Source organism: Muscardinus avellanarius (assembly GCF_963383645.1).
Source record: "Muscardinus avellanarius genome assembly, chromosome: 1".
NCBI classification, from domain to species: domain Eukaryota; kingdom Metazoa; phylum Chordata; class Mammalia; order Rodentia; family Gliridae; genus Muscardinus; species Muscardinus avellanarius.
This window is the reverse complement of record NC_137786.1, coordinates 146,106,669-146,129,339: the sequence shown is the minus strand read 5'-3', so window position 1 is coordinate 146,129,339 and position 22,671 is coordinate 146,106,669. Positions and strand designations below refer to the sequence as shown.

At 39.0% G+C, this 22,671-nt stretch overlaps 1 protein-coding gene across 2 annotated transcripts in view; it reads left to right on the top strand.

Moving 5' to 3' along the window:
• The window catches only part of ELMOD1 (ELMO domain containing 1), a gene marked incomplete at both ends in the record, with an annotated part of 43,875 nt that overhangs the window by 16,142 nt on the left and 5,062 nt on the right, over nucleotides 1-22,671 (top strand). The window contains 6 exons of one of the 2 annotated variants that reach the window (XM_080714503.1): nucleotides 1,563-1,692; nucleotides 8,997-9,130; nucleotides 13,789-13,857; nucleotides 14,346-14,369; nucleotides 18,402-18,452; nucleotides 19,737-19,870. In XM_080714503.1, coding sequence (XP_080570629.1) covers nucleotides 1,563-1,692; nucleotides 8,997-9,130; nucleotides 13,789-13,857; nucleotides 14,346-14,369; nucleotides 18,402-18,452; nucleotides 19,737-19,870 — 542 coding nt within the window. The remainder of the gene's footprint in view (nucleotides 1-1,562; nucleotides 1,693-8,996; nucleotides 9,131-13,788; nucleotides 13,858-14,345; nucleotides 14,370-18,401; nucleotides 18,453-19,736; nucleotides 19,871-22,671) is intronic. The other variant, XM_080714504.1, reaches the window with a different exon arrangement.

Below are 22,671 nucleotides of genomic sequence, written 5' to 3'. Positions count from 1 at the left end.
GTCTCAGTGGGTTCAAGCCCAGCACCACACACACCCACATGGTGACTGGTCACTTGTTTAATAAGCTTGCAACCTTATGTAACTGCTTAGGAAGCTCCTATTTTACCTCCCAGGCTGTAGGTAGGAAAGTGCTGTTCATAGGAAGAGCTGGTCTTGTGTGTGCTCTGCTTGCCAGATGGCTTCCTGTTCTAGTGACACGTCTCAGGGGGGCTGTTAGTCAAGTAGTGTGCATTCAGAGGAGACTGAGCAAAATGGGAAAGCACCTGAAAGCCACATTTCAGGAGGAAAAACTGAAGGAATCAGGAATCAGAGCCCTTTTTGATCCCTAGAGGAAGAACTGCTAAAAGCAGACAGGGCAGGGAAGTGGTAGAGATAAATTGGCTCAGAAAGCAGAATTTAAGCCACTTGGTAAGAAACAAAGCAGATCTTGTTTCAGCCCAAGAAAACGTGTTCAGACAAGTAGCACGGTCAGAATGTGATGGAGAACGCTGCAAAGCTGTGACTCCTCGCTCGCCTCTGTCTCGTCTGGCGTCTGGTGGGTGTACTCCCAAGTAGAAGCATTGTTGTGGTTTTGTTTTATTTTGAAAATTTTCCTGCCCCAAAGCCCCTGAGGGCGACTTTGTTTTCTCTCCCTCTCTCCTCTCTCTTCTATCTCTGTCTCTGTCTCTTCCCACCCTCACCCTTCCCCTTATCCTCTAATATACATCCATCTATAGTGATTCTCATCAACAAGGCCTAAATGATCCTATTATTACCTATATTTTCTACATTTTACTTTTTGTGTGTGTGTGGTACTGGGGATAGAACCCAGGGGCATTTTACCTCCAAGCTACACCCCCAGCCCTATTACAAAGAATATTTTGAAACAGGGTCTCAGTGAGTTGCAAAGGGCCTCACTAAGTAGTAGCTGAGGCTGTCCACAAACCCAGATCCTCCTGTCTCAGCCTCCCAAATGCTGAGATTACAAGTGTGTGCCACCACGCCCGGCTTACATTTTACTTTTAAGTCAGCTTCATAAAGACAACCCTCAGTTTTAAACCAAACTGTTGCAATTTAGCCTAAGAAAAATCCAGAATGAGCTTATTGTGGTGGCATACACCTGTAACCCCAGTTACAGGAGGCTGAGACAGGAGGCTGGCAGGTTCAGGAACAGCTTCAGCAAGTAGCAAGACTCAGCAATGTAGCGAGATCCTGGTTTTTTTTTTTTAAAAAAGATGAAATTGGACTGGAGATGTAGCTAGGAGGTAGAATGCGCCTGGGTTCAGTCCAATTCAAAAGAAAGAAAGAAAAAGAAAGAAAGAAAGAAAGAAAGAAAGAAAGAAAGAAAGAAAGAGAGAAAGAAAAAGCAAGCGATCCAGAATGACAGAAAGGTTTTACCCTGGTTCTACAGCTAACCACAAGCAGCTTCAACAAGTATTGTTCTTCTATTAAACAGATCGTATTTGGGCCATTTCCTGAAAGTTACATGAAATTTTCTATCGTGCATAAGTTGAGCGAGCAAATGCCCAAGCACATGTTTTGTTTTTCCTCACATGTATTTCTTCTATTTCCAAACACATTAGGCTGGGAATCTCTCTGCAGGCCTGCCTTCTGCAAATTGTTGGTTACAGAAACCTTATTGCGGACGTGGAGAAGCTGCGCAGAGAGCCCTATGATTCAGATAACCCCCAGCATGAAGAGATGCTTTTGAAGGTTAGTCCTTGAACACACTTCAGTCCTTCACTTAAATCAACTAACGTTTGCCAAGCACCTGGTGGGAGCTGGGCTTTATTCTGGGCTTTGGTGACAGAGATGAGTTCAGATCTGGGCCACTGTGACTGGTTGGTAAGGCCGAGTTTTCCAGCTGAGTCAGAGGTTGGAGGTAGACATTTTATTAGAAAATTCATATGAGGGCTGGGTGTGGTGGCACACACTTGTAACCCCAAGCTTGGGAGGCGGAGACAGGAGGATCGTGCAGGTTCGAAGCCAGCCTCACTGTCTTAAGAAACCCTGTTTCCAAGTAAAAATATAAAAAATAGGTGTCTGGGAGTATAGCCCAGAGGTAAAAGGGTTTCCAGGAACCCCAGTACCACCAAAAAAAAAAAAAAAAAAAAAAAATTCATATGAGAAGTTGACTTTCCAACTGCTTTACTTTTCTAATATGAGCAATTTCTGTGGACTCACATTGGGCTGAAGTTTTGGTTGTTTCTCGTGTGTTGAAAGCCAATAAGAGAAAGAGCATTTGTCAAAGAGCACTCTGGGAGTTTCACTGACGACCTTTACAACACATCAAAAAGATGAAGTCGATTTCTGCTTCAGCAAGAGCCCTCTGGGGAAATTACCCAAGATTTTAATGCTGATTATTTATTCATGTAACTTGGAGCATATTTGAAGGGGAGGTAAAGATGTATATTTGGCATATTAAAACTGTTGAAAAATAATATGTAGTTATAAATACTCCTGGATGTCAAAGAAAAACCTTCAAAACCATATTGGATCTAGTGTGATATTATGAAACAGCAGTAAAACTTTTCCTCAAAACACTGAATTATCAGCTAAAGAAATTAAGATCGAAGGAAGTTGGACTTGGTGCCACACTCCTGTAATCCCAACACTTGGGAGGCTAGGACAGGAGGATAGGCAGATTCGAGGCCAGCTTCAGCAATTAAGTAAGACTGTTTCAAAATAAAAATAAAAGTGAGTGTAGCTCAGAGGTAGAACATGCCTGGGTTGAATCCCTAGTACTAACAAACAACAACAACAACAACAACAACAACAACAACAAAATTAAGACCAAAGGGGGAAAAAATCAAGACCTTTAGAACATTTAGAACTAGTTATCTGGAATGTCTTCTATGCTCACTTCTGAAAGCAGATGCTTTTAAGGATTAAAGTGCCTCTTTGCCTCTTCCCAAAATCCCCAAAGACAGCAACAAAATTAGAAGGAAACATTTGTTTAGCTGCCCTTAGCTTTGTTTTATTGAAAAAATATCAATAGAAGATGTAATTTTAAAATGTATCCTGTTGTGTTTTTGTGTGAAGGAGGGTATGTTTTTGTATATGTTAAGTAATTAAGAAGATGATTCATTTGTCTCTACTAATTAGTGCTGGATCTGATGTGAATCATTAAAAATTTAAAAAGCCTCTTTTCTTTTTTTTTCAGCACTGGGGATAGAACCCAGGGGCATTCTGCCTCCAAGCCCTATTGTTTTATCCTTTTTTCTGAAACAGGGTCTCACTGAGTTGCAAAGGGCCTCACTAAGTAGCTGAGATTGTCCTCGAACCATAATCTTACGTCTCAGCCTCCCAAATGCTAGGATTACAAGTGTGTGCCACCATGCCCAGCTAGAAGCCTGATTTTTAGCAATAGCTTTTTTTTTTTTTTCTCAGTACTGGGGATGGAGCCCAGGGGCATTCTCCCTCCAAGTGCGACCCAACCCTGTTTTTGTATTCTTTATTTTGAAACAGGTTTTCACTGAGTTGCAAAGGGCATCACTAAGTAGCTGAGGCTGGCAGGGAAGCACGATCATCCTGTCTCAGCCTCCAGAATGCTGGGATTACAAGCATGCGCCACCATGCCGGGCTAATAGCTTTTCTTCTTCTCTTTCTCTCCTGTTTAACTAACCTACTAGCTGAGTTCCATCTCTTCACATTGCTTTCTTTTTTTTTCTGACCATTTTCTGATGGAGGTAGTCAAGTTCAATGAAATGACCTAACAGTGGAAATTAAGAGGTGAATGAAGCTGGGCAGAAGCCAGCCTCAGCAACTTAGACCCTGTTTCAAAATAAAATAAAATAAGCCAGGTGTGTTGGCGCACGCTTGCAATCCCAGCATTTGGGAGGCTGAGACAGAAGAATCACTGTTTGCGGACAGCTTCAGCAATTTAGTGAGGCCCTCCAAAACTTAGTGAGACCCTGTTCCAAAATAAAGAATAAAAAATAGGGGTGAGCCGGGCGTGGTGGCGCACGCTTGTAATCCCCACGCTTGGGAGGCTGAGACAGGAGGATTGCGCAGGTTCGAAGCCAGCCGCGCGCGCTGGCTTAGGAGACCCTGTTTCCAAATAAAAATGTAAAAATAGGTCTGGGAGTGTAGCCCAGAAGTAGAAGGGCTTCCAGGAACCCCAGTACCACCACCAAAAAAAAAAATAGGGGTGAGAGTGTAGGTCAGAAGTAGAATGCCCCTGAGTTCAATCCCCAGTCCTGCAATAAATAAATAAATAAATAAATAAATAAATAAATAAATAAATAAATAAGGCTAGGAGCTTAGCTCAGAGGTAAAACAACCCTGGGTTCAATCCCCAATAAAACACACACTCACACACACACACACACACACACACACACACGCACTCACTTTAAAGAGGTGACAATTTAGCTCAGGTGAAAAGAGGTGGTATGCTTAGCAGACTGGTGGTGTGCCTAAACAGTTCATTAGAATGGCCGAGATGTCTTCAGAGAATGAATGACTTTTTGCCACATTTTGCTTTCTGTTTTTCATATATTTTTATTAGTGTATTGTAATCTCACGCCATAATAAAGCTCAGAGTGATAGGAACATACATGCACACCACACTTGGTGAGCTTCCTCTTGGCTCCCACCCCACGCCCTCCCGTTCCCCATACAGGATACTGAGATTGGCACTGATAGTCTTGTGTATGTTTGTAGTATTAGTGGAAGTACTTTCTTCATCAAGTCTCTCTCCCCCCTTCCAAATCCCTCACCTAGACCGCCTCCGTCACTTCACTGGGACTTCTCCTCCTTCATAGGAAGTTCCTCTTGTATCCCAGTTTCTCCCTAGCTTCCACATATGAGAGAAAACATACGACCCTTCACTTGCTGTGGCAGCTAATCCCCCTTCACATAATATTCTCTAGTTCCATTTATTTTTCTGCAAATGACGTAATTTTGTTCTTCTTTATAACTGAGTAAAATTTCATTGTGGGCATATCCCATAATTTCACAGTTCATTCATCTGTTGATGGATGCTTGAACTGTTCCCAAGATTTGGCTATGGTGAATTGTTCTGCTATGAACATAGATACGCGCGTGAACTAATGACATTTGAGTGTCTCTGCGCAGCATCTTGAGCTGATCAGTCCTATGTGCGTAGTGGATTTGCAATAAATTTAGGTGGATACAGGAGTTACTCTAGTTTACTAGCTGCATGTTAAGAATAAGAAATCAGATGCTTTCCCTAATATGTGAGAGTTAGGGAGAAATGGGTCATAGGACGAACTCTAGATGAAAAAGGAAATCCTATAGAGGAGCAAACAAGGCAACCCAAAGGAGGAGAAAGGAGGGGGGAAGAGGAAAATCTCTAAAACACACAATGTACTTAAATATATCAAAGTTAACCACTAAGCCGAGCAAGGGAAGGAGGGACGGGGAGGGAATGGGGTGGGAATTGGGTAGGGGTTAAATCGGTGATGTGTGCATGTCTGTACACACAAGCTTTTTACCCCAATATGATGTATGAATATAATGCACCGATAAAAATTTTAAAAAAGAACTTTTATGAGATGACTTTTACCAGTGATTATGATTTTTGTGTGTATGTGTTACTCTGATTTTTACAGATATGTAGGCTTGCTGTCTCTATGTTACAGGTGAGAAAACTGTTAGCATTTTAGTCCAGGTTCTGATTCACACATCTAGTAAGTGATAAAGCCAGGATAAGATGCCCGCCAATGAGTGAGGCACTTTGACGAAAAGTGTCTTTTCTGTCCTCAAGTGGCTTGTGACCTAATTGGGGCATATTCTACACCTACAAAAATTTCTAAATCTTATCCACAGAGCACCCCAAAACATTTCTCAAACCTTTTCCGTTCCCACCATCTTCTTTTTAACCATCATCTCTAATAGCTTGGGCTGCTGCAGCCTTCTAATTCTGCCATTAGATTCTTCTCTTCCATCTTCTAAAATACTGCTGGAGAGATTTTTCTAAAACTCAGGTCTGTCATATTATTTCTAAGATTAAAAACTTCAAGTTTTCTATAGTAAAATACTATGTACCCGGGTGTGGAGTTCTGGTCCCCTTTCACTGTATTTCTCTAAACTCCGTCTCCTGCATCTCTTGCTGCATACAGCACATTTCTTGCGTGTGCCGTCAGTCAAGAGGACTCAGAGCAGTCCATGTCATCCCCATGCCCAGGAACTTGCAGGAACTTGTACGTGTCATCTCCTCTGCTTCCCATTAGTACCATGGCAGAAGCCAGCTCATTTTCTAGATTTTTCTTCACTGAATTTTGAAATCTTCTCCAGCTCCCCAAGCAAACAAAGGAGTAAGATTTTTAATCTCCTCTTCCATTTATTTCCATTTCAAGTATGAAGATAACAAAAGCAGCGATCATGAGACATTCACGGAGTGTTTGGTGTGCAACAATCATTACAGGAAGTGTGTCATAGCAACTTTTTTTTTTTTTTTTTTGGTGGTACTGGGGTTCCTGGAAGCCCTTCTATCTCTAGGCTACACTCCCAGACCTATTTTATTTTTGGAAACAGGGTCTCTTAAGCCAGCGCGGCTGGCTTCAAACCTGTGCGATCCTCCTGTCTCCGCCTCCCAAGCGCGGGGATTACAAGCGTGCGCCACCACGCCCGGCGTCATAGCAACTTTTTATTATTTAGTTGTCACAACAACCTGATGGTGATATCCAGGTGCTGTCCCCATGTGGGCACCGAGGCTAAGCAGTCAAGGGACAGTGAACTCACGCAGTTAGAAAGGGCTTTTAACTACCGCACTACACTTCTTCTGGCTTGTCCCTGCACATTTCCAGGGACTGACCCATGGCTTGTATTTAATTAGCCCAGGTGAGGAGTCTTCATCTTTGAGATGAAGAACAATGATGCCCTTGCTACCTACTTCACAACATTGTTTAGAGCAACAGCTGGCAAATCAAAGCTGGGTTTGCTAAGAGCTAAGTTTGGCTTGCCATCCATTTTTAGACGTAATGTTTTATTGGAACAAAGCCACATGCATTCTTATATAGTATCTGGCCACTTTCCTACTACAAATGCAAAGTCAAGTAATTACAACAGAGACCAAATGGCTCACAAAGCCCGAGATCTTTACCAGCGGGTCCTTGACAGAATGCGCTGGCCCTGCTTTATAGACGCTATAATACACTGCCATGTTGTTGGAGTGCTCTGCCATAGGAAGGCATTATCAGAGTGTGGCTACTCAGAGTCCTAAAGTGTAAAGACAATCAAGACTGTATTATCATTTGAACATAGGCTGGGATTAACCTCAGTAACATCACTCTATTCATATTGCAGTATCCATATGAATTATTCAAACAGACATTTCTATCAGACGTTTTATAATCAAATTAAAAACAAGGCAAAAGCCAGGCATGGTAGTTCACACCTGTCCTCCCGTACTTGGGAGGCTGAGACAGAAGGATCATAGGTTCAAGACCAGCCTCAGCAAGATATCGAGACTCTGAGCAACTTAGGGAGACTCTGTTTCCAAATAAAAAGTAAAAGGGGGTGGAAATGTAGCTCAGAGGTAGAATGTCCCTGGGCTCAATCTCCTGTATCAAAAAAAATTATGATTACAATTGTGGATCTCAGTCTCTCTCTTTCTCATAATAATATGTGCTAAATCTATCTTTTTACATAAAACTTAGAAAAATAAACCAGTTTACTAAGCAGTGAAGAATATAAATATGTTTAGAACTTATACTTTCCATTATTAACAGTCAGTTTTAAAGAAAATTCTTCTAGGCAACTTTTTGTGGGGGGTGCAAGGGATTGAACCCAGGGGCATTCTGCTCCTGAACTACACCCCCAGCCCTATTTTATTTTTAAAACAGGTCTTATTAAATTGCAAAAGACCTTGCATTGCTAAAGCTGGCTGTAAACCTGTGATCCTCCCATCTCAACCTCCCCCCCTTTTTTTTTCTTTTTCTTTTTTTATTGATACTGCAGATTGAACCTAGGGACATTCTACCTCCAAGCTATACCTCCAGCCCTATTTTATTTTTTTTTATTTTGAAGTAGAGTCTCCTTAAGTTGCTACGGCCAGCCTCAAACCTGTGATCCTCTTGTCTCAGCCTCTTAAGTACTGGAATTACAGGCATGCACCACTATAACTGACTCTTTTAGGCAACTCTTGAAGATGATAATATATTTTGAGATTTATTTATGAAAATTACTGATATTCTTTTATCCAGCTATATGACAATGTATACTCTCACTCCTGTTATAGGTGATACCTAAGAAATGAAACTCAAGCCTTCTTTTGTTAAAAATGTTGCTAAAGGTTTTAAAACAACGTTAGGAAGTATTTTCTGAGCAGTTGAATAATAGATGGCCTCAAAATGTTCCTGTTCTCCCTGTCCCTTTATACTCTTAAATATTTTAGAGAGCTCTAAAGATTGTGGGAGTGCCCCCCTTCACTGAATTTCCAATTAGAAATCAAAACAGAAAGGTTTAGGACAATAAAATACACAAGTACACATTTCATTGCCCTTGGAGCAATGACATCATGCCATGTCATGCAGCCTCCAGAAATTTCCACTGTGCATTCCTGAGATGAGAGTGGAAAAGTAAAAAAAAAAAAAAAAAAAAAAAAAAACCACCTCTTACTCTTGCTATTAGTGTTCTTGTCTTTGTTGTTTTACTACCAAGACTAAAAAGGTCCTGAATACCTACCAATCATCCTTAGGACATACTTTGAGAACTGCAGCCATAGATAATTGAAAGATGATCACATCTCTAATTGTAATCTATTTGCATATATTCAGCTTGTAAATACCCTCCTAATAATGTAGTTTATAAAAATCAGAGCCAATAGAAAGGGTATATATGTGTGTTGACATTTGCTGCCGGGCGTGGTGGTACACGTTTGTAATTCCAGTACTTGAAAGACTGAGACAGGAGGATCACAGGTTCATAGCCAGCCTCAACTACTTAGGCCTTTCCAAACGTAGACCCTGTTTCAAAATAAAGAATAAAAAATTGGGCTGGGGTGTAGCTGTTGATGTCAACAGGGTAATTCTTTTTTCTTTTGTTTCTAGCTATGGAAATTTTTGAAGCCCAATACTCCACTGGAATCTCGGATTTCTAAGCAGTGGTGTGAAATTGGTTTCCAAGGTGATGATCCTAAAACAGATTTTCGAGGAATGGGACTTCTGGGACTGTACAATTTGCAGTAAGTAAAATAAAGAATAGCTGAGTGTTAGAGTGATATTCTGGTCTTCTTTTACCGAAATGGCAAAATGGAGTTACTTGTTACAAAAGCCATTTCCCAAAAGACTTCAAGAAAACACTCAAGTCCTTTCAGAGGCAACTCAAGCTCATAAATTTAAAAAGCTCTTAGCATCTTCCTTCTATTTTAACAGCTCTCATGGATTTTTTTAAGCAAATGCCAATTTTTTGTGTATGTGGTGCTGGAGATTGAACACAGGGACATTCTACCTCCAAGCTACATCCCTAGCCTGATTTTTTATTCTTTATATTGAAACAGGGTCTCCATACTGGGATTACAAGCATGCACTATCATACACGGCAGCAAATGTCAATTTTTAAAATTATTTTTATGATGAAAAATTTCAAGCATATTCAAAAACATAAGAAAAGGAGGTATAGTACTTCTTATATTGATCACACAGATTTAGTAATTGTAAAGGTTCGAAATACTCGCAGCACTATTTTTTGATAGAAACATGTTGATAAGTAGAATGAAAGACAAGAACTTGTCTCATTCACACCCTGATTCCCAGGCATTTAGGACAGAGTCTGGGGTGTTGTAAGTACTCAATAAATATGTTTTTGAATGAATAACCTGACTCCTCCTTAGCTGGAGATGGTGAGATTCCATCTAAACCCAATCAGAATGGCAAGCATAAAGAAATCAGTTCAACAACAATTGCTGGCGAGCATGTGGGGAAAGAGGAACTCTTTTACACTGTTGGTGGGAGTGCAGAGTAGTTCAGCCACTAAGAAATCAGTATGGAGATTCCTTAGAAAACTGGGAACAGATCTACCATCTGATCCAGCTATACCACTCCTGGTATCTCTCCAAAGGGGTTGAAATCAGAGAACTACGTTAACATATGCATACCCATGTTTATAGCAGCACAGTTTGTAATAGCCAAACTATGGAACCAACCTAGATCTCCATCAAGAGATGAATGGATTGCAAAATTAGGGGAAATACATACAATGGAATTCTATTCAGCTATAAAGAAGAATAAAATAATAGCATTTGCAAGAAGATGGAAGGAACTGGAGAACATTATGTTAAGTGAGATTAGTCAAGCACAGAAAGAGAAGGGACATATGTTTTCTCTAATATGTCCAAGTTAGGGAGTAGTGGTAATACCAGAGGGACTCCAGATGATGGAGGGGAAATCCCAGCAAAGCTAGAATGGAAGGATAGGAGAGGAAGAAAGCTGAGGTTGTTCAATGGAGGAGCTACATACGAATATGTGTAATAGTATAAATATAACATGGTTAACCTGGACACTCTCTATTGGGAGGGGGGAAGGGAAATTGGGGGGAAGGGCACGAGGCACAATCTAAATGTATACCATTTTCAATATGTTCCACTTATAAATAAAAATAAAAAGAAACATGTTGATAAGAACCCTATGCTGCTTGTCATTACACTCCATATTTCAATATGTAACTCTAGAAAATATCAATACTAACATTCATAAATGACAGTGCTTGGCACTCCTAACAATCTATATCTTGTGTATATTAAAATTTCCCAATTCTCTCTCAAAATGACTGTTTTTCTTTTGTTTTCTTTTGTTTTGTTTTTGCGATACTGGCGATGGAACTCAGGGGGCATTTACCTCTGAGCTACACCCCCAACCTATTTTTAATTCTTTATTTTGAAACGAGGTCTTACAAAGCTGCAGAAAGCCTCACTAGGTAGCTGAGGCTTTCCATCTGCCTGAGCCTCCCAAAAACTGGGATTACAAGCATGTGTCACCACAACTAGCTCAAAAATGTCTTTTTATAGCTGGTTTTGTTCAAATGGAAATTTGAATATGCACAAGATATAAGACCTATTCATTGCATTTAGTTAATCTATCCCTTGGGTCTTTTTGTCATTTATTTATTTATTTATTTTTACTTGAGACTTTATTAAATTTATCAAGCCAACAAACAAGTGAAAACCCAATTATTAAATAACAGTAACCAAATTAGCATTCTCCCCTCCTCCACCTCCTTTTTTTCACCCTCTCCTCTGGCCCATTAACTTGGGGGAGATTCTAGTCACTCATCCTGTAAAATGCCCTGTAGTCTGGTTTTTTCTGCTTGCACTTGTAGTTCTTGAAAGTTAGAGGTACTGGGAAAGGCTTGCGGAGATTCTGGCTGATGGGACAGTGTGAGGCCTGCACCCCCACCACTCCTGGCCCTGTTCTGAGACAGGTCAGGGCCGGTGGTACCACTGTATCCGCCTTTTCTCCTCTGTGATCTTCACCGAATCAATTAAATGTGCAAAAATGTCTTTTCTAACTCTGTTATTCTTCCTACAATTATTGGCTGAAACTTGTTAAAGACTAAGTGTCCTTTATCAGTGGAGACTATTTGGTCCCTCTAAAGTAAAGGTGGACAGATGCTCGGTTTTTCTATTTGGTTGCCAATTCTCTAGTAGGAAGTTGGCACCATAATTCCCTCATTAGTGATCAAAACATTTTTTTCTTTTTCTACTTTTTAAATGTTGTATATATTAACTCTTGTAATTTTACATGTTTACTGTGATTCAGCTAAGTGTATTCATTAATTTTTATGCTTAAATTCAATTATCCATTGTCATTTTTTCAAATCAAAGTGAGTCCTTTGAAGTAGTTTTCTTATCTTTTGAAACCACACTATTAGTGAGGGGAATGATGCATTTTTAAAAGAAATTAAGTCTTTGTTATTTTGGGTAGCACCCTATTTCCCTTCTAGATCTTTCCCTTCATTTTAAATTTAGAAAGCTTAATCATCATTCATTCCTTTATGAAAGGTTTGAAATGCTACATTATCATGTAAGGTAAACGTAGATCTTAATGACAAAGGTGGTGTCACAAATTGTGGATCAAAACTAAGCTTTTGAACAGCTGGAATTGGGACAATTAGTTGGCCTTCAATTTAGAAAAAAAGCTAAATTTCGGCCTCACCTCAGTTCACAAGCTGAAAGTAAAAAAAGAAAAATTTTTTAATCTTTAGAAAGAAATCTTGAAGATATCTGGTTAAAGAGGGATTTCTTAAAGACAGACTGAAAACCTCATCAACTGAAAAAGAAGAATCAATAAATCCCAAACATTAAAACTGATGATTTCTGTATGATAAGCCACCATAAACAAAGTGAAATGAGACAAAACTAAAACAAACATAAGCAATAAGGACCCATATTCAGTATATTATTACCTATAGGATTATATGCCTTATTTATTTGAGGATGGTTTTAGAGACATGGAACCAAAAAATACGAACTGATGAGTGTCACCAGGATAAGGCCCACACTACTCACCACTCAAAGGCCAATACTTAGGACACCAGAATTAGTGAGAAGGACTCGGGTTTATTTAAGGGCCATCCTTGAAGGAGATGGAAGATTCATCTCCTGAAAGCTCCATCTTGGAGACTCAAGGGGCATAAAAGGGCTTCTATAGGGAGTGAAAGGTGGAGCAGGCAGGAAGGCTACCTGCTGAGGGGGGGGGGTATGTGACCATCCAGGCCATGTGTCTCCTTTTTTGTTCTTCTCTAGAACATTGCAATAGAACTCAGTCCCCTGGGGCTAGCTCCTGTAGTACTGTTTAGACAGACATACTAGTTTCTTTTACATGTTAAACCTCATATCAATTTATATGCACAGAACTAAAGACTGAGGAGGGTGTTACAAAGGCCACCAGGTATTCCTGGCTCTGAAAATCTAAAGAAAGATTGAGCAGCTAACATCTTAACCATTTAGGTGAGGCTTCTCTTTAGAATTTAGAAGGCCAGGCAAAAGAGAGAGAAGATAAAGGATTAGGGACAGACAGCGGCGTCCCAAAGACAACTTCCAAATAGCAGCCTGATTACAATAAGACATAAAATAAGAACCCTAGATCAGCAAGAGCATGAAATAAAACTTAATTTCATTAACAATTATGGATATGTATATTAAAATTACTTATTGTTTTGAAATGGTCTTAAAGATAAATTCAAGGGTTGTTTTACCCTTTACATTCATGCAGGAAATGACATGCACATCAAATGATGAAGCCATGGATGTTGTAGTCTTAATGTACTTTGTAAGTGTCTTTATAAAGTTCTTTTGGATTCTGAAGGTATATGGGCTTTTTTATTTATTAGGAAACTTCATTTCCCATTCTCCTCCAGGAAATATATTTTTTAACATACCAAAGTTTCATAAGACATTTTCTATTCATCTAGAATTCAAATGTCCAGTGGATATCTTTAAGAAAAATGCACTTGAAATGTGTCCTCTCACTTTCTAGAATTTCTTTTCTCTCTGCCCTTTGGCTGTCACTGTTCCTAACATGTTCTTTCCAGAAGCCTGGGAGAGGGCCTTCCAATGCCGAGCCGCCTTACCCCCTTGTCATTAATTCTTGATAAGAATAGACTTGGCTCTCTGGGGAATAAAAAATTCATAAATGTTCAAATCTATTTGACACATTCCTAAGTCTGTGTGAGTTTCAAAGCCACCCTACCATGTCATACTTGGGTAAACTATTCTCTTGAGGAGCTGAAACAAATAATAATCTAATGCCAGTATCCATCTCTGAATCCCAGACAGCTTCGAATTGGATGAAATTGAATGTGTTCGGCAAGTAGACTTAAGGTTTCCTTTCCTTCCAACTGCAGGTATTTTGCAGAAAGGGATGGTGCAGCAGCTCAGCAGGTTCTCTCTGACTCTCTTCACCCAAAATGCAGGTAACTGTGGACAATATGATGGGTTAAGCCTCATAGATTAGGTAAACATCCTACATGAAGCTATAGGTCAACTCACCAGGAGCGAGTTAAAGCTCTTCTTAACAAGCCCTCTTGACACACGCTAAATAGGAGAGTATAAGATACTCTCAGATACTTACTCCAGGATTTAGAATATAAAGACACACTATTCAAATGTGATGTTTATAAAAGGACTGATAAAATCAATCATGTCCAGGAAGATTGAGCATTGAGCAGTAGGCATGAAAGAAGGGCAGGGTCTGGGAGAATGAGTTCAGCGAGGCAGGGGAGCTTAATGGAGGAATAGAAGGGAGAATTGAAGTCATGAAGTCAGGGCCCAACTGAAAAAAATTACAGAGAGAGAGAGAGAGAGAGAGAGAGAGAGAGAGAGAGAGAGAGAGAGAGAGAGACTAAATTATATGCATTTCACTTACCTTTCTAAATTGTTTTCTTTACCCGAATACATGAAGGGATATCACTAAGGAGGAAATAAGGTATTTTTGCTTTTGTGTGCTTTGTTGTTTTTACTTTTAGAATGAATAGAGGTACGGACTTTTAAAGGAAATATAGATTTATGAAAAATGTTCCAAAGCAAAAATTTTCCAGCTTTTTATCTAATATTGTTAATGACTAGGAAGCTTTACTTCAGTGATGTGGAAACCAGATTAGACTAATCTGATGAAAAATATCCAAGAGTCTTTCTACAGCTATGACTGTATCCAGTTGGAGGAAAATTTTGAACTCTTCACCTCAGGGTGAACACCTCACCCACATGACCAGATCCTGAAGATCTGGGAAGAACGTTTGCTTGGGAATTTTGTTGCACAGAGAAAATTCGCCCTTCTATTAGTAGATTTCGAATTTGATTATTATGTATGTATTTTATCTACTAGTTGCTCTTCTTATAAGTAGTTCCATTATTTTGCAATCATGATCTTTTTTCTCCTCGGCATGATGACAGGTTAATTGTTAGTGTTTATGTTGGCTGAACAAATCCAAACTTTTATCATAATAGTCTTAAAATTTAGGATGTGGCTAAGATTCATTAAATTACACTACATTTTTCCCAAATTTACATTTATAATCTTTTGTAAGATTAGAAAGTGTTTGCTTCGTATTATTTATTTATTTATTACCTTTTTTAGAAAGTGAAAACTGAGAGTGCGAATTCTCAGCACAGAATGTGGACTATCTCCTGAGCCAGATGCCTTCTTTTATTTATTTTAAGAAAAATACCAGCTGGGAGTGGTAGTACATGCCTGTAATCCCAGTACTTGGGAGGCAGAGATAAGAGGATTGCAGGTTCAAGGGCAGCCTCTGCAAATAATGAGACTCTCATCAACCTAGCAAGACCCTTCATTTTCCAAACAAAAAATAAAACAGATGGGATGTAACCCATATGTAGAATGCCTCTGGGTTCCATCGCCAGTACTAAAAGAAAGAAAGAAAGAAAGAAAGAAAGAAAGAAAGAAAGAAAGAAAGAAAGAAAGAAAGAAAGAAAGAGGAAGAAAGAAAGGGATGAGAGAGAGGAAGGAAGGAACGAAGGAAGGAAGGAAGGAAGGAAGGAAGGAAGGAAGGAAGGAAGGAAGATCATTAAATAGTTTAGCTCTTCCTGATTATATTACATAATTAAAAATCAAGCTATTTTAATATTTTAGCTACCTCTTTGGAATTGCATATTTCTGTAATAGAGAGCCTCTGAGCCCCTTCTAATTAAAACTGGTTGAGTCTGCATGTGTTTTCAGGTGATATTTCCTGGAGGAATCTCACCCAGAAGGCATGAATCCTCCATGCTCCTTGGACAGTAACAATACGCTTAAAATATTTTTTGATTAACCATTGGAGGGAGATTAATTTTGCCTCTGAGCCATTCCCCCAAAAAAAGCTTTATAGTTTTAGATCCTATGTCAGCTATTAGAGAGTAGTTGAGGGTTTGCATGATCACTCTTATTTAAGAAGAGATGTGTGTGTGTGTTTGTGTGTGTGTGTGTGTATGTGTGTGTGTAGATAGAATTAATATGTTTTATCCCTCAAGCTACATTACAATTCAATAGATAAAGTTCATGCATTGATTGCTTTAAATTGATGGTAAATGTCACTGCATATAAATCAGAACATCTTGAAAATGTTACTATCTTTCACTGATTCTGAAAAAAATCTAATAGCCAATTATGATATCAACACAGATTCTGTTAGACCCTGAATATCTCAAGTGTTCAACAGTATGAAGTGCATATGTGTGTATACATATAGATGTATATATACTTTCTTATCTACACTAAGAAAAGCTCTTTTTTGTCTGCTCTTTGACAAGTACAACATAATACATTTCTGCTCTTGTCAATACCCATCTTAGAGTCCAGAAGTAACTTGAGGGATAAAAGTAGAATTAATTTTTTTATGGTACTGGGGATGGAACCCAGGGGCCTTCTACCTCTGGGCTACACTCCCAGACCTATTTTATATTTTATTGGAAACAGGGTCTCTTAAGCCAGCTGAGGCTGGCTTCGAACCTGCGTGATGCTCCTGTCTCAGCCTCCCAAGTGCGGGGATTACAAGCGTGGGCCACCACGCCCGGCTAAACAGAGAATTTTGCCTACTAGCTTTTATGTTTGTCTGTTTTTCCTGAAGAAAGGATCCAATGTTTGGGTCACTTTATCCTATAATCAAATGATTGGAGGTCATTTGACCTTATCTTATATTTTGAATGTAGATAAAGATTTAATTTAACAAATATAGAGACTATGTACTTAAAAGCCTTTGTTAAAGCAAAAGTGGATGCTTGTAAATTCCAGTGTACTTTTTTTTAACTTCACACATGATTCATTTCAGTTTGATTATGAATCTCTTAAGAGAAAAATCTGATGTTACTTTGGCTGGCTGGTTTGTTGGTTAGAAGTTATACTTTAAAAAAAACAGGCAGCATACATATTTTAACGTGGATTTTAAAAATATCTTATCTTGAATTCTCGTCAGTCATTTAGAGTAGAACTCACACATGGTCAATATCAGTTTTACACAATGTTTTTGGGGTTGTGTGCTGTGATATTACACGCATATTTTGTAGTTATTATTTGCCATGTATTCTAGAGAACTCCTTTCTCTAACTTAGGTCGTGCTAAGGACTCCCAACTCCAGTTTTTCAGTTTTGTTTGGTTCCACTGCTAACTACAGTTTTTAGTGTTAAACGCTGAAAAAAGGTCACATCGTTTCTGAAAAGGAGTGAAACATTGTTCCTGTAAATAAGACATGGACAGTGTGGAGGGAAATGGGAAGGGGACAGATACGCAAGTAATCTAAGTACTAGAACGTAAGGCAGTGATGGCAGAGTGCATCTATGATAGAGCCCTTTCTTCAAACAGTTCCACAGTTCCATTCAGGAGTTCCAAATATATACATATATATATATATTTTTTTTTTGCGGGTCTGCAGATGGAACCCAGAGGCATTCAACTACACCCCCTGCCCAATTTTTTATTCTTTATTTTGAAACAGGGTCTCACTGAGTTGCAGAGGGCCTCACATAGTAGCTGAGGCTGTCCGCGAACCGCGATCCTCTGGTCTCAGCCTCTCAAATGCTGGGATTACAAGCGTGCACCACCACGCTCGGCTAGGAGTTCCAATTATAAAACAAATCAAAGTGGAGCTGTTGTGACTTAGCCAACTTAACCAGAGGAAAGAAATGTAACAGCATTTTAAAAAATATATACCTTTTCTTCCGCCCTTTTCCCTTTATCCTCTCCCTTCCTCCCTTTCTCCCCTCCCTTCTTCCTTCCTTTTACTACCTCAAAGATGTATTTGCCAATAAATATTTATTTGGCATTTACCGTGAATCAGCCATTACATATGGGACTAAGTAAGGCAAATGTCATGAGGTTAAAAAAACCAAAGTATAGTGGGGAATCCTGACAGTGTAGGCGACATAAGGTTAGGAGAGAGAGGGAAAGAGAGAGGGAGAGACTAGCAAGCTCACACAGAGAAGGTAGGATTTGAAAAAACAAGTGTAAACAGCAGCCTGTTTGGCCCTTCAGGGCTGTCTTCCACTGCTATGCTGAAGTGAACAGGGGTAAATGGCATGCTCTTAACAAATTCCATTTACAAACTCCAAACTCCATAAATTGTATTGTGGCTTTTTTATTTTATTCTTTTATTTATTTATTTATTTATTTATTTATTTATTTATTTATTTTTGCAGGTCTGGGGATGGAACCCAGGGGCAGTTGACCTCCAAGCTATACCCCTTCCCCGTTTTTTATTCTTTATTTTGAAACAGGGTCTCACTAAGTTGCGGAGGGCCTCACTTAGTAGCCGAGGCTGTCCGCGAACCGTGATCCCCGTCTCAGCCTCCCGAATGCTGGGATTACAAGTGTGCAGCACCAATATTGTAGCTTTTTAAAGTTGATAGTATTCAAATTGATTATGCTGGATGTCTCTGTGTGTAGTTAAACAGTATCCACATAAGCATTCAAAAAGAGCAAGTACCAATTAAACCTAAAATGTTATTTATTATATATTTATTCATTCAGCAAATTCAGCAAAATGGAATGGGAGAAGAAAAGGATGGATAAAGCAATTGGGTGAGTGTGAGATCTCTCATGTAGCTTGTCAGTGTGAACCAGCAACAGCAAAGCTGTCCTAAGAATACAAGAGATGTCACGAATGAAATTCTACTCATCTTGGTGGAAATATGTAAACCACCAGAAGACTGATTTATATGTTTTTTTATTTATTTGTATAATACCATTGTGTAACTAACTGACAAATTTAGAGTTGTAACTGTACAGAAATTATTTTCAGAAATCTCATTTAGAATTTGATCTGATTGATGTTTCCTCTTAAGGAATTCTATCAAGTATTGAGCTATTCAATACAAATTTAGGAGATTCTTTCTTCTTTCTTTTTTTTTTTTTTTTGGTACTGAATATTGAACCCAGGGGCCTTCTACCTCTGAGCTATACCCTTAGGCCTTTTTATTTTTTTATTTTTGAAACAAGTTGTTGCTAATTTATTCAGGCTGGCCTCAAGCCCAAAATCCTCCTGTCTCAACTGCCCAAGTTCTGGGACTACAGGTATGTGCCACTGTGTCCAGTTTTTAGAAGCTTTTTTAAATTTCCATTTTATCTAAAAATATTTCTGTGATAGATTTATAGTAACAGAAAGGATTTAAAAACTCAATTTTCTTTTCATTTTAATAGACATGTAGAAAAGGACTAGAACACATACTTTGTTTTAATATACTCATTTAAATTTTCTCACTTAAAATTAATATGAGTTATTTTAGAAAAGTAAGAAAGTAAACCAGAAAATCACCCCAATCTTTTTTTACCTCAATCTTATTATTCTCACTTATCCATATTAATATTTTATAACATTTAATTTTAGTCGTTTCCCATGCACATATGTGTATATATAATAAAACTTGGCTTGTCCTATTCATAATTTCTCATATCCTGCTTAGTCTCTAAGAATATAGTTTTAGTCAACCGTAATAGGTTATATGGGATTATCGTAATTTATTTTCCTAATTATAATTTTTAGGACACTTGAGAGGCTCCCATATCTTGCCATTATAAGTAACATGGTAATGAATTTATTTATGTATAAAGCTGTGTTCTCTTTGGGTGTTTTTCTGCCACATGTTTGGAAATGGAATTATCAAGTCAAGCATGTCTCAATTCTCTTAGCACACAACACTGACACTCGATGGTAATTATAAAAGTCAAGCTGTTAGGCTAGAGAAGGAAGGGCAACTTGCCACTCTGATGACTCAGTAGGAATTTAAAGCTCAGGTTATCATTTTTTTTGAAGCACTTCTTTTCCCTATATGCAACACTGTTGGCTTTGTGGTTTTCGCTTCGCAGGTACTCGTTTGCCATTGTGGGCATCAACATAACAGATCTAGCATATAATCTACTGGTCAGCGGAGCCCTAAAGACCCACTTCTACAATGTAGCTCCGGAAGCCCCAACGCTGTCTCACTTCCAACAAACGTTCTGTAAGTGGTCTGTCGTTTAATGTCGTTAGAGGTTTTTATAGGACACTCCAGACAAGAGTAGAAGCTGGGAGATCTTGGTGACCTGGCTGCTCTGGGGCCTTTGAACTTCTTTAGGTTTTGAATTTGGGGGTTGGTTGTTTTCTCTTTCAAATCTTCAGGCATTGTAGCTTTTTCTCATTCCTAGCTCTTGCATGGTAACTAACGTGCTGAGTTCTTGTCTGACTTAAAGACACCAGGGGTGTCTCTGTCCCTCTGACCCAATATGACAAAAGTACTTAAGAGTGTGCTCTGAAGGCAGCATTTGAGCAAGCAGACAGCCAGATCGACATTTTAGCAAAAAAATAAATTTCCATGAAGATTAGCATATAAGGTTGGAAGCCTTACCCAGAAAGTAAAAATAAAAGGCATTGATGAAAAATAGAAAACAAAGTATGAAAAACAAAAAGACCATTCCCAGAAGTCTTACATCTTAAGAATATGAATTTTATAAAAAGTGAGAAGGAAGGAGAGGGAAATAAAAAAAATCAATCAAGAGAATGATTTAGAGCTGGAGGATGGATTTTCCTATTTAAACTAGTAAACACCCAATAGAACAGATTAAAATAGATCCACACCAAGGCTCACATCATTGTGACATATGATGACAATGGCAAAAGATGATCCTGAAAATTTTCAAGGCTGTCACATGAGGAGTTTGGAATAAGAGATGACATTGGAATTCTTGACAGCAACATTGTATTCTAAAAGTCTGTGAAATAATATCTGCAAAAATTTAAGGTAATAGAAAGGGAAAGTGATTTTCAGTTTATAATTCTATTCCCAGTCTACAATTAAGAATTGAAACAGAATAAAGACTGGGGAGAGGGTACTGGGGATTGGACACAAGGGCATCCTACCACTGAATTATGCCCCCATCCCTATTTTATTTTTGGCATCTCACTAAACCACCACACGCTGGACTCTGAACAATGGGCATGTATAACTTAGATTTTAAAAAAATATATTTTAAGAAATTTGAAGAGGCCTATACATTATGAGTTGTTAATAGGAATTTTAAGTCTTTATGTAATGTTATTAGGGCTCCTACTCTGACACTTGAGTGATTATATTTTCTCCTGTAACGAATCTGACTACCTCCAATAAATATCATGGAGATTTTACTGCAGATCAGATTCTGTGATGAGGAGGACAGGCGTCCAAACAAAAAATGAAAACATAGTGGGAGGAATTTTGTGAGTAAGGAAGTAAAGATGCTGTTTTTAAAAATTGCCAAGACCAGTGGGTGTCTTGGTTCAGTCTGGGAGTTAGGAAAATCTTCTCTTGGAATCAAACACTGTTTTCTTTCTTTCTTTCTTTCTTTTTCTTTTTGGTGGTACTGGGGTTCCTGGAAGCCCTTCTAACTCCGGGCTACACTCCCAGACCTATTATTACATTTTTATTTGGAAACAGGGTCTCCTAAGCCAGCGCGCGTGGCTGGCTTCGAACCTGCGCGATACTCCTATCTCTGCCTCCCAAGCGCGGGGATTACAAGCGTGCGCCACCACGCCCGGCCCAAACACTGTTTTCAATGAGGCCTAAAGGATAAATGACAAGAGAAAAAACGATGGTTGCTGAGGCAGGGGAGAAGGCCATCAGACAGGAGAGCAGAGTGGATTCAGGAAATATAGCAAGGGGAAGGACGACCCGAGATGATGCTGAAAATGTAAGCATGGATTAGGGGCAGATCCTTGAAGAGCTTTGATGGGGGAGGGAGACTGGAAATTGAACCCCAGGTGTTTTACTTCTGAGCTACACCTACAGCCCTTTTTATTTTTTAATTTCTTTGAAACAGTGTCTCACTAAGTTTCTGAGTCTCTCTAAGTCACTGAGGCTGGCCTTAAACCTATGATCCTCCTCTCTCAGCCTCCCAAGTACTGAGATGACAGGTGTGAACCAAGATGCCCGGCTTAAAGAGCTTTGTGAACCATGTTAATAAAAAAAAAAAAAGAGTATGTAGCTAGATGAAAGCTCTTACATATTTTCTTAGTCCCTAATACTTACCCTACACTATATTTTCCATGTTTTGGGGGGAGATCAGGGAAGTAGTTTTGAGGGAAAATAGAATGAGTTTAATTTCAGGCAAACTGATGGTGAGTAAGTTTTGTGAAATCCATGTGAAGCCACTGAATGGACATTTTAATGTAAAACTCTGGAGCTCTGAAAAATTAGAAGGGCACACGCCCTGTAATCCCAGTACTTGGGAGACTGAGACAGGAGGACTACGGGTTCAAGGCCAGCCTCAGTAACTAAGCAAGACTCAGCAAATTAGCAAGACCCTGTTTCAAAATTAAAAATAAAAATACAAATAGAAATGAGGGGTCTATCTTGGAGGTAAAATGCCCCTGGGTTCAATCACCAGTACCAAAACAGTTTTTTTTTTCTTAAATCATAGAGAGTTGACATTAAAGGGCAGGCGTGTCTGTTTTGCTCATTGTCATATCCTTAACTAGTGCAGAGTAAGTGCTCAGTAACTCTGTTAAATGAATAGGTGGGTGGGTGGGTGGATGGATGGATGGATGGATGGATGACTAAAATATTAAATAATGTTCTTTGCAAGGCAAGTCTAGATGATCTTACAAAATTTAGCCCTGGCCTGGATTGCTATGTTTCCAAGAGAGTCCTAGCTAAGATGAGGAGGTCTGCAGTAGGATTGGTTATTTCCCAGGGTACTCTTCAGTTTGGGGAATCAGCAGCAACCTCCTTGTGAATTGGTGTCTAGGCAGAGGGACTCCGGAGCCCTTAAGGGAGCAAACTACGCCCTG